Source organism: Anas acuta, chromosome 1 (assembly GCF_963932015.1).
Source record: "Anas acuta chromosome 1, bAnaAcu1.1, whole genome shotgun sequence".
Taxonomy (NCBI): Eukaryota; Metazoa; Chordata; class Aves; order Anseriformes; family Anatidae; genus Anas; species Anas acuta.
The window spans coordinates 191,810,357-191,823,340 of NC_088979.1; the positions used below are offsets into that span (position 1 = coordinate 191,810,357).

The 12,984-nt window shown below is 37.2% G+C and overlaps 1 protein-coding gene across 4 annotated transcripts in view; it reads left to right on the forward strand.

Annotated features, from left to right (window-relative positions):
* Positions 1–12,984, forward strand: part of RELN (reelin) — a 285,956-nt gene that overhangs the window by 198,947 nt on the left and 74,025 nt on the right. For all 4 annotated transcript variants that reach the window (XM_068669848.1, XM_068669849.1, XM_068669846.1 and 1 more), the window contains 2 exons: positions 5,000–5,192; positions 7,496–7,608. In XM_068669848.1, coding sequence (XP_068525949.1) covers positions 5,000–5,192; positions 7,496–7,608 — 306 coding nt within the window. The remainder of the gene's footprint in view (positions 1–4,999; positions 5,193–7,495; positions 7,609–12,984) is intronic.

Below are 12,984 nucleotides of genomic sequence, written 5' to 3' on the forward strand. Positions count from 1 at the left end.
ATTTTGTAAGTGAAGTTCATATCTATTTATATGACTATTATGTTACACTTAAAAACAGGAAAGGCAACAGAAGGTTGGTAGAATAATGTTAGCCATTAGTAGTTATTTTGCCTGTTATATCCATTTAGTCATTTACACTGCAATCAGCATTAACACACATATCACAACGATACCCAAAATGCACTGTGCATTTAGGAGAAAGGAAAAAAAAAAAAAAAAAAAAAAAGGCAAGAAAACTTCACAAAGCAATAAGTATATTTCTTTAAAAGAAAAAGAGAATGAAAAGAAAAATAGGTGAAAAAATATGGAAAATAAAATTATGTTAGGATTGTTTAAAAATATTTTTACAGGAAATTATTAACCTGTTTCAAAAATATAAAATTCTGAAGTACATAACCATAACATTTAGAATTAACAAGGTAAGTTTAGTTTAATTTATATGTTTTGATTAAAACCACATAACAGTTTTATGCTATTCTGATCAACATATAAACCCACTATAGCTTTAATTGGCATAGGTATATTTATTTGGGGAAATTACAATCACAGTAATTATAGGAAACCTCAAGAAAATAGATATATATATTTATTTATTTAATTCTATGAAAATATTAATAATTTTATCATCCCTATGGATGTTCAGAGAAACACCATTGGAATTTTATTAACAAGTACCTCTGAGCAATCTGATTTGACTTTCTGATCATCTGTCAAACTAAAAGGAGTTGGTTTAGCGGTAGGAACAACACAGAGCGCTTTCTAGCAGTGATAATGAGGCAGCAGAAGCACCATTAACCACTTTAATAAGGACAAGGAAGGTACTTGCTGCTCATTAAAATGAAACAACATGTTAGGGCTCAAACTGTTTGCATCTTCTTCATCAAAGAGTTGGAATGAAAGCCCTTTAATGACATTGTTTTCCCTCTGTTCTTGTAAAGCTAGTTTGTTATGGGGGGTCAGGCTATTTAAGACAGCAGAAGTTCCTCTTTTCCTCCTCTGAATTTAAATTAGAATCAAAATAATAAACATGAAGTTAAATTCTCTATGCCATATATTAACTAGGATTCACAAAGCTCGCTCGTGGTGGAAATGTTGAACTTTCCATGCATCAAATAAAGAAGTGAAGCATTTGTAAGACTTCCTTACTATGTATGTATTTTTCATCATCCCTGGAAGACAAGAACTCTATCCTTCACTGACCTTGTTTCTCTCAAGGGAAATTTTTAAACTTATACAAAGTCTGTACAAATGGATGCTAGTTAAATTAATTATTGTTGGCTTTTCCCAGCTGTGAGTCCATTTGGTTCTCATTTTCTAACTCATGACTTTCTGTGAGAAGAGTCTGCAGTAGCACTGACACCATCCTCTTGAGAAAAGTCTGACAACTGCTTTTTCATTAGTGGAACTATGGTAAATACGCTATAAATCATTCTACAGTGTGTCATCCTGAGGCCCATTTTCACTGGATTGCCTTTAATTGTCTATTAGGTCTTCGTTTCTGCCTCAAAATCTGGAAATCTGAAATATTTATGCTTATAATTTGGGAAAAGTGTTTGAGGCTTATTTTTGTTGAAGAGGAAGGTTGTTCTTTTCAGTATTTGTTTTCATATAGAAAAGAGGGGTTTTGTTGATAAGTATGTGTTTTAAGCAAAGGTGATTTTTAAGTGTTTTATAATGATCTATAACTGGCACAGTCACTTGGTTGTAATTGTCAACATTTGGTTTGACATTGTTTCTAACAGCAAGTGTATACTGAAAGGACTCCTGAATACTCTTAAATGAAGTGTTTGATGATGTACCTTAACTCATCACTTCTCCAAAATGCTCATACACAGGCCATGTTTTGACCCAAATGCTTCTGGAGTGTAACACAATATTTACAGCCACTTGCTGAAATACATTTACCTACTGATAAAAACACTAAAGCTTTTTTATTATTACTATTTTTATTTATTTTTTTATTCACCTGGATGCAAATAAAACAGCACAATATAAGAAATATAAACTGTCTTCAGTCAGGCTATGGTATTATGATTGAACTTGATGTAGCAGACAACAGAGTGTCCCATTCCCTCTTAAGCAGTCTGGGGAAAGACTATAAATCTGGCTCATAATAAACTACCCTTATGGAGCAATACTATACAGCTGCCCTACATCAGCTTGACAGTTTGCCTGTGTTTATATAATGTTTTGTCTTTTAGTTTAATTATTATTCTGTAACATGCAGAATGTTTCTTTCAGGTAATCAACTTAATTAGAATATATTAATACATTTAGGAATTATCTAACAAAGTAGGTATGATGTGATATAAAAAGACAAAAACTTCTGCCTTTGATAGAAGCAGAGCTGGGGCCAGGATGAGTGTTTGGGGTCTGGCTGTCACGTCAATATTCTCAGTCAATGCAGGTTTACAAAATCAGCTGCATCCATGTGGCTTTTCAGTATTCCTGAAAGTACCAGCCTTGAAAATGTGGTAACTCTGGGAATCCCAGAGCAGTTTGGAGAAGTGCAGACTGGCTGACATTCACTGTGATATCATTCCCAGAAGTACCAATTAGTTGGCAGTGCTTGGAGGGAGAGCGATTGTTCTGAGGGCACCTATGGGTATTATGTTCCTGAGCCTCCACAGGTCTAATTATATACGTGCCAGAAACCAATTCACAACTACATATTTATACAAAATTGTGGCTTTTGCATTCTCAATTCCTGAAGATTTTTTGCTAATTATTTTTATGCCAGGGACATTATTCTGTCTTGTACAAAATCCAGAAACGTATTTCAGCTGCATGATTCCTACAACAAACAAAGAAAACATTTGGTATTCCAGCAGAAAAGCTTACCCCTAACCACAGGAGAGCTGAAGAACAAAAAAGTGGCAAGTAAGGTGGAAGACCCACCTTTAATGCTACCTTTGTTCAGCTGGAGGCAATTTGTGGATGATAAAGGACTTTGTGAACCCATAATGTGATTTCCTCCCGTGAAAAGAGCTCCTCATGGAACATCACAGATTGTCTTCATCTCCTCACTAGCTTCCATTTTCGCATTTCTTTAATATTTATTTTAAGCAGCTGTTTTGACTTTAATGCTTACTTAATGTACTGTGTACAATATGGCTAACTTATTAGGTTAAAATGAACACCAAACTTAAAAGGGTCTAATCATGATTTGAATTTCCACTAGGAAAAAGGATCGGTGTTTAAGATTATTTTTTTTCTAATTTTATGGCAGTATTAACATATAGAAGGATTTTTTGTGGAAACAAAGACAAAATAAAAGCTTTAATTCTTTCCACCTAGGCTAAGTACCACTCCTTTCTTTTCTTTTATCACTTTGGGGAAGACAGCTTCTAAGCAGACTCTATCAAACAGTTTACTTTCAACTCCTTTATTCTGTTCAGCTGAGCTCCAGGTAACTGCTGTTACCTAAACGTATTAGCTTTTACATTTGCAATGCCAAATCATTATCCAAATCACTGTTGCATATAGCTTTCAGCTAATGATACTGTACAGAGCTGATACCTGAAAAGCATGGTTGTTGTACTGGCACAGATTTCTCAAGGAGGCTTCTTTAAAACCCGGATTTCCCATTTCAGCCACAAATTCCAAGTTGCATTGTAGAAATTAACAGCAAGTCAGCATTAATTTTTAAATTTGTCATTTTGAAAAATAAAAGATAAAGTTGGAAGAAAAATGAATTCAGGCATTATCCAAACAAATTTTTCTGAGATGCATTCAGTTCTAACAATAAAGCCACAACTGTAGGTTGCCAGCTGGACTGCTGATGAACGTACACTTTATCCTCTGCTCAATTTAAAATTACCCATCCTGTTGAGAAGAAAAACACTGACAACTCCAATGGAAAGAGCAGGCAGTTGAGATACAGTTTTCTAAGGCAATTTATTGTCTTCTGGTCCAGCTGTTCATTACAGTACCCCAGCAGAGAAGGGCTGGTAAATATCCTCAGTCAGTTCACAGTGCTGATCAATGTAGAAGGCAGCTTCATGTGGTGTTACGGGGTGGATCAAGGAAAAGCAAGGTTAGAGAGAAAACAGAACTCTGGATCTTAAACTTATGCTAAATAAACCAATATAAGTAAAAAGCACACTACTTTCATTCTGTGAGAACCTTCTTAAAAGCATTCTCTTTTGGAGGATAGTGTACAGGATTCTAAGTTTAAATCCTTATTACTTCCTCCTAATACATCCTTGCATTTGATTATTTTTTCCTTTTCAATAGTATGTAGGAAAAAATAAATAAATAAATAAATAAATAAATAAATTGAAATATCCTTATAATTTCAAACTGTGTATTGTGTTACCATATACGTGATAACTGGGTACCCTGTATCATGTATGTATGAGGCTTGATGCATTCCAAGCATTACTAACAACAAAATTATCATCTCCAGTCCACTTTGCAATGTGTTATATCCTGCAGAAAAAAAAGCAGAAGATAGGTGACATTCATTCTGAAACAGTCAAAAGTCAGTGAATGCATTGCAAATAATATCAATTGAAAATCAATGGAATGAAAAGTCTATGTGATAAGAATATTTTAAACTAAATTCAGTGTATCTTTGCTGTCCGGTGTTTGAATGAAATTACAGCTGTTACTCTGACATGACCTTAGGCAATGGACACTCCTGGGAATGAACTTCCTTTTTGTTTTGTTTTGTTATTGGTGGTGGTGTGGGTTGTTGTGTTGTTGTTTTTTTCTGTACACTATCCTTTGCTTGATCCTAACTTGATCCTCCATTCAAAGTTTATACAGTAAGAACTAACAGAATAATTCAGTGTTTCACACTCTGGGATACATCAAGACCTTCTTGGTAATTTACAGAAGTATGAACTGAAAGATCTTTCTGTGAATTGTCATATCCCTTGTGCCAATCTCCAGAACAAAGAAAGAAGTAACACTGTGTTTAAGACATAACCATTCATAATATTCCCTTCTGAATTATTTTGGAGATGTATTCTTATTCTTTCCTTACTTCTCTCAGTTTTACAGGAGATTCGAAGCTAGCTTCTAGCATGCGCTACGTGGAGACCCAGTCTATGCAGATTGGAGCTTCATATATGATACAGTTCAACTTGGTGATGGGCTGCGGCCAGAAATTTACTCCTCATATGGACAACCAGGTGAAACTGGAGTACTCCACCAATCATGGCCTCACATGGCATCTTGTTCAGGAGGTGAGGCCAGTAGCAAGACCTTTGTCTTCTACAAATTCTGTTTATACAAAGATTATCTGTAATATACTTGTGACATTGGTCAAAGGAGGATTTTTTCCCTGTTCCCATTTCTATAAAGAAACCTTCAGCTGGAGTCAGTCGAAATGACTAATAGAAGTGCTTAAATCGTTATTCATGATATTTGGAAGAGAAATGTCTGAAAGTCTGAAACACGAAATAGTGGCAGGAATGGACCAAGTCTGAGGAAAGAATTGGGGCACTAGACAGAGCTATAGAATAATGGCTGTGATCTTTCCTGTGCTATTGCTTTGCTTTTCAAAGTAAAATGCATCTACTGTTTCCTGGAATTTAAATGGACATAAATTCTTTCTGCCTTTGTGCTCAGCCATTTTATAAATGGAAAGCACTTTCCTTCAGGGGATTGTAATGTAGAGCCTTTCATCTCCCATCCCTGGTTCAAACATAGTCCACGGCAGCAATGACCAACAGCTTCCCCCTTCGCTGGTGGAAGTGCAAATAGCAGAGCTCACTGCTATTTCCCCATGTGGCTCAGCCCTGTCTCAGCACAAACGTGAATAGCACATTTGGCTGTGATTTGTGCCTTTGTTTTCTATCTTAGATGGCAAGCTGGAGTTTCCCTGACTTCAGTGTGAACTAACAAACATCTATCAGCAGCCTCTGGGCAAGCTTAGAGGATGTCAGGGAACTGGTCCTGATGTCTCTTCAGTGCCTGTCCTGTATGTTCACAAAGACATTTGAAAGTCCAGTCTAACATCTTTTATGAGCAATGAAAGCATTTTCCTGCTTCACTTTGTTTTGCCATGTTGTGTTTTGCCACATTTACTTTGGTGGGCAGAGTAGAGAAACAGCAATAACTGACATTTTAAACTTTACAAATTAAAGTATTGCTTTCTTACCTTAAACAGAATTCAAATGAAGGCTATAAATACTGTTATAAAAATGTTTTTCATGTCTTCTACACCTAGCAGGCAGGCATCACCATAGTGTCCAATAATAGTTCTTATGGGTTTTGTCTTTGCCATCAATGAAAGATCAGTTGCCTTCAGATTTTAGCGCTCCTTTGCTGTCTCAGTGGAGCTGTGTTCAGAGAAAAGAAAGCAGCCAAATCCTTTTCCTCACACCACCCATGTCGCTCTGATAAAAGAGTAATAAAGAAGGCTATTTGTAGTATGCTTCAAGGATGTAATCTGGCCAATGCACAAAACACTAATTAATTAAAATGTTTGAAAGTTTTGTTTGCTTTACACGCACTGATCAGATCCTATTTTATAAGATCTTTTATGGGAGATGAATCAACGAAAAATGTTTGAAAATTGCTGGAAAGGAAACTAATTCTTTAGAAAATGTACTGACAAAAATAAAAAATAAATAAAAATAAAAAACAACTCATCAGCAACTAAAACAGAATAAGACACTAGATCTTCATTTAACATTCTAAGATATTTGAGCAATAAATTTCTCTGTGAAAAAATAATTTATTCTGCTCTTCTTTGTATTTCACCACATAAATATTCCTAATTGCTTTAACTACCATAAAGTATCATTGCCCTATTATTAGTTTCATAGCAGTCAAAGTATGCTATTTGCATAGGCAAGTGTCTCTCCCAAAGGTCTCCCTTGTGTCCAACAGCCCTCAAGGGTATGCGGGCAGCAATAAACACCAAAAGGCTGTGGGAGAGGTAGAGGTGGTCTGGAGGCAGCTATGCTGTGACAGTAGTAGCAGAATGGATTCTTTAAATGGGTAACCAGAGTAATATACAAGTTGGTAGAAACATTCAAATGCTTTACTAACACCTCATCAAAGCCAAACTACAAAAGTTTGAGGTTCTGTTCTGGCAATATATAGATAAATAAATTGAATATTGCAGAAAAACAGAGTAACATAGGAAGAGCAAGTCTAGAAAATGGTAAGGAGCTGGGACAATGGACAGAATTTAATGCCAAATTTAATTTAATTAAAAAAAAAAAAAAAAAGACAATTATCAGATTTTCTGAAAGAAGAAAGAAAATTTACTAGACACCCTGTTGGAAAAAACAAAACATTAGTAACTAACACTAAACATATGTCTTTAGGTGAGTCATATGGTTTTCTGATATCCTAGATTGTGCCTAATCTGTCAGTTTTCTTAGAAATTTCCCTGGAGCATCCCAGGATTTTTCTGCTTTTGGGTCTTTCATGTCTGAACCCAGGCAAGCTTCTAGTTCAGTGAACGTTTAACCATTACTTCTGCTCCTAACTCTACCTCAACACTAAACCTGGTATTGAAATGCTTTATTTCAAGGAATGTCTTCCAAGTATGCCAAGCTGCCAGGAGTTTACATCAGCAAGTATTTACCACTCCAGTGAATTTACCCAATGGAGGAGAATCACTGTCCTTTTACCACAGAAGACTTGGTAAGTATTCTCCTTTCTTTCTTCTTCTTCCTTTTATTTTTTTTCTGTGTGTGTGTATGCAGATAGTTCATCTACATTTACATTGCGATTACAAAGCTCAAGTCCCATGTAGATCATATTCAAGCTACTGGGTGGGTTGCTGGGGTACAGGGGCTGACTCAGCCACAGGTATTTAACATAAAATGCCTTCCTCACATAACTAGAGTGAAATGTTGCTGAAGTCACCAGAAACTATTGTTTAGGATTGTTTTTAATGTATACTGTGACTCTTCTAATAAAGTTCAGATCTTTTCAGAAATAGTGCTGCTTGTCTGTAAATGGGTCACTGGAGGAAAGGTTTATTTGGATTGTTAATTTTTATTCTGAACATTCCTTATTGTTTACATCTCCAGACCAAAGCCTTGTATAAACAATAACTAATGATTCATTTCTGGGAATTTTTTACCTCTTGTTTCTTTTTATAGCATCTCTTCAAAAATAGCATTTTCTTCTGAAAAAAAAATAAAAATCAGAAAGTCTTTCTTGTCCTATTCATCTTAGTGTAATCAAACCTTTTTTTGACCACCCTAACATTTTAATTTATTTAACTATATTATTTCTTCCATTATTTATTTTAAAGGCTTTATTATAATATACAAATAGAAGGTTGTTGTTGTAAATCTCACTAATCTTCAATCACTTCCTGAATTTGAGAATTATGTTATTCCAATTAGTTACTCATTTCTTCAATTCCACCTATATGCATCCCAACAACTGCAATGAGAACTTGCATGGTTTAAGTTGTCACTGTGTTTTCCTGTCTGTTACCATTTTTCTGCACTTTCCACAGCCTCAAAACAACCAGCAATGGTAACTTCCTCCAAAATACTTACCATACTTGCAGTAAAACAATATGCAGAATTTCGTATTTCCAGGCAAAACATCAGGGACAAAAATCGAGTCTTTAAAGAATGTCAGGTCAGATAATACCAAAAACACATATTATTCTATAATTACAACATACTAAATCTTACGTGCTGTTGTGTAGCATCAGCTGTAAAATCTGTGGATCTTAGGAGTGTTTAAAAGTGCCTAGAATTATTCTGGTTGTACTCCAAAGCAGGCTGCTATTTTAAAATTTATTTAGAAGACATATACTCTACTCAAAGTTATTATTATACTCTGTATAGTTGATTTTAATACCAGTGTTGTGGCCCATTTTCTCTTCTTTAAGATCCAACAATTTTCCTCAGCATGTGAGGTGACAGAAGCAAATAATTTCATTTTAATTTAGGAGACTGTAGGGGAAAATTATGGTGAAATAATAGTCAGCTTACTGTTTTATGCTGTGCACAAATCATAAATATTTCACACTCTATCTTGTATCTGAAGATATTCCTGTTTGTTATCAGAGTTTTGTTTGTAATTAATGTACAAATTACCACTGAACATTACTTTGCTCTTCAGAAAACACATTTTCAGTACAACTGTTGGGTGAAGAGGAAGAATGGCTGCATGTTCCCCACCAACAGTAACCTGATATACAAAGCTGATTGCCAGCTCTCTCACTCTCACCCTCCTGGTCACCAGCAAGGCTCTGTCTGTCCTTTGGGTTGAGACTGGGAGAGGAACTTCTTGCATTTTTGAAGCATACTTACTAACAGAGGGCAAGTTTCTGCCTTTATGAGCCTTATGTGATGGTCAGTCCCTCTGGCACACACCTTTGGGGCTCTCCCCTTCCCTCCCTTCCTCTCTGCTTCCCTCTCATCCTCTTCTCTCCTCTCTCCTCTCCATATCCACTACAACAAGCACCCAAGGGCAAAACATTAGTAATGGCTAGGAAAAACATTGCAGAGCAGCTACAGACAACGACTATGGCTTGAGATCTCAATAGTCCCAATGTGGCCATTGGTGGCCTCAATATGCCCTCACGCCCCTGCACAGCCCTGCTACAATTTCCTGAAGTTTCATCCCTGCATGCAGAGCTCTTTGCTGAGAGTTTGCACCTTCGGTACATTGGTAGCATCAGGCTGCATTACTGTGCTCATGCAGCCAGAAAATTGCTCATAACAGTACCTATCTCTGTTGTAAAACTTTCTGGGCCGGATGGTGTTTTTGCACATCTGTCAATGTTCTGCATCTGGCGTGCATGAGTTTCCAGGGTCCCCGTGTTATCCCAAATTTGGTGCATTAGGAAATCTGTAACTGTGAGAGTTGTATTAGAGAAATGAAATGTATGCACCTGCTCTCTGAAATTGTATTGTACTTGAGCTGAATATTTCTAACACTGATGAAAATTAATTTCAGTTTTATGGAAGACATTTACATATGAACAGGCCTTAATGAGATACAAGCAGCTGTCAGTTGCTGACTTCATAAACAAATCAACACCTAATGACTGAATGAGAGTTTCAGGATAATTGGGCAAATGTAATTATGGTAACTGAGAAGGTAGCAAATGTAATTGTATCAGCTACAAATTTGCATTGGATCTTTAGATTTTTTAATATCAGGAGAGAAGACAATGATTTTATTTAAATCACATATCTGAAAAATTTTATAATAGAAAGAACATCGTTTCACTTGCAAGACATCTGGGACTCACCACAGTTTCCTTTTGCTTATCTAAAAAGTCACACAACGACAGTGACTTCTATTTGACATAAATCTGACTTAGAAAAAATGTCACCAGAAAGCCAAAGTATATTCCAGTAACATTTTAGCCATATAGAAAAAAAGCTGGGATGAAATATGAGAAATTGGAGAGGTTCATTTTGCTTGTAATAAAATGCTTTCGTAACTCCTCAATATATGCTTCCTATTTGAAAAGCCGTCCAAACAGTGACTGCCCAGAAAACCAGTATTTTATCACTGAGAATGCAGCTGACAGGCAGCTCCTTATTCTCTTTCCTTAATTAACATGGCTTTTTTTAAACAGTTGATAACCATTTTTAACAGCATAATCCTCTTAAGCTGTTGTTACCTTGAGGTGCTGAGCAGCTTTGGAAAGCTTTCAGAAGCAGCACGCAGGACGGGCTTTCCAGAGGCATTGCTTTTGCCTTGGAGATCTCAGCTCATCGCGTGTTTCCCTTTGCCCAGAGGGGAGCCACTGCTGCTTGCAGCCCCGCAATGGCCTGCAGGCCTCGCCTTCCTGCCAGGCCCCCACCACCCCCCATGTTTCAGGGACACAGGATTCATAGCAGTAACGGTCTCTTTGGGGAAGACCTATCTTTGTTTGCAGCTAACAATAACCCCTGCCTCATCAAAGTGTTTTTAGCCCCGGGTCAGTTCTCCCCGCTGGCTGTGTAGGGTGGTTGTGAGCCTGGCACCCAACAGCTGGCCATGAAGCACCCTCTCAGCAATTTTGCAGCCAGCAGTGGCTTGTAAAACGGTGTCAATGCCATGCCAAGCAGCACCAGGAACTATGCTCAGAGCATACTGACACTTATTAGGGGCAAGGGACTTACCCAAATTGCTCCCATGTCACTCTAAATACCCCCATGGCACTGTAAGTACCCCTGGGCCTGCAGGGTTGCGTTCCTCACATCTACCCACACATCCCTAACAAAAAACAAGGGAGCCAAGGCTACCATTCCCTTCACAGACAACGTGATACTATTTTACTGTGCTAGGAGTCTTATTTATATTCTTTTTTCTTTATACGCCTTAAAACCTTTCTCTGTTTTCAGCAGTGCTATTTTCCTAATGTTAGAGTTAACGCTGGCTACCAGCACACCTTACAGAGTGTGATCTCTGTTAGGGCCCCCTGAGGTTCTGTTGATGCACTGTGGTGAACATGAACAACACCACCACTGAGATATGCTGGATTCAGAGCACTCAGAAAATAAACAGTAAATAATCGTGGTGAATATTTACTTTCTATTGTGCCAATGCACGCTTAAGAAGTCCTTAGTGGGCACATTACTGACGTTGTGCACTTTTAATGGATAATTCATAGCTCTTGTAATGTAACCCATCAATACATTGTATCCTGAGGGAGTATTTAATCCACAGATCTGCCCCTGAAGATTAGCTCTACATGCTGTAAAAATACTTACAGTACTTTCAATATCAAACAGCTACTTAAAACAGAAAACAAAGGTCATTTCAATTAAAAATCAAGCCCTTGGGCAGCTTCACTTGCTTTTTAAAGAAATTCATATATTTGAATTCTAAAAATTTCTCCTGGCATGTATTAAACTAACCTTTGTATTCTTCTAGCGTGTGACTGGCTGTGTAACTACTGTGCCATACTGTCCGTTTTAGCTGCCCAGATCTCCTATATCTATTTCATTTTCATACGTGTGAGCAGGTGGCTCAACCAGATTAACAATATTCATCTTAACACCTCTTATTCTGCATAAATTCCAGAGGGGAGTAGGAGGATTTTTTTCTTAAATTAGAATAACAGCATTATATCCCATGCCATCATACCGTAGCTGTATGTCTCAGGAGCAAGCTTGGACATATTCTCCTACATCTTTTAGGAACTTCTTGCTTTTCCTTAGCCTGCCCTGTTGAGCAGAGACCATCCCAGCTTTATGCTTGATTTTCTCTTCATTGTTGTCAGCCTTGCTTTCCCTGTCCATCCCCTCCACAGCTCTACAATCATGCCACACTGACCACGTCTTCATTTCGCAGACCTGCCATGCAGCCAGCACAGCTCCTTTCGCTCCATCACAATTTCCCATTTTTATTTCACTTCACATGCAATACTTTTTCTTGTTCTCACCGTGGGCCCAGCCACTTTTGTATGAGCATGGATCAGATGGTGCCCAGCCCACCAGCTGCTCAGCATCCCTGTGCTTGGGAGCTGCCACCAGCCAATATCCGCAACCCATCAGATTTGCACTGGTTGGCAGCAGAGCTCAGAAAGGCTCGATGGTGACAGGAATTACTTTTCTGATGAATTGTTTTCTTCCCTGGCCTTAGTTTTTGATTGTGGAGGGTGAAAGGAGAAACCACAGCAAGGTTTTATTCTTGAACAATATGACAAATATACAGTTTTGTTACATGTAGGCATGTAATCTAGTCCATCAATTCCCCAACTGCAGCCACTGCAGACCTCACGTGTTATAGATTTTATTTGAATAGTTGGCCAAGAGCAGGCTATTTGCAGTGTGGAAACCAATAGGTGCTTTGAAACAGAATATTTCTCAGAATTTGATGATCATAATGTCACCAATGGTATGTCAGCATTATCTTCTTTAGTATCATCTTGACAAAAATAAATTTCTGTATCCAATAAAAAACAGCCAACTTTACAATATAGGCCAGTATTCAACACAGACAAGTGCTTAAACTCAAGAAGTTTAATTTCAAAGTATAATTTTTAATAATAAATATCAGATTAAACTTTTTAACGCAATTTATACCTTAACAGTGAGCAAAAGGATA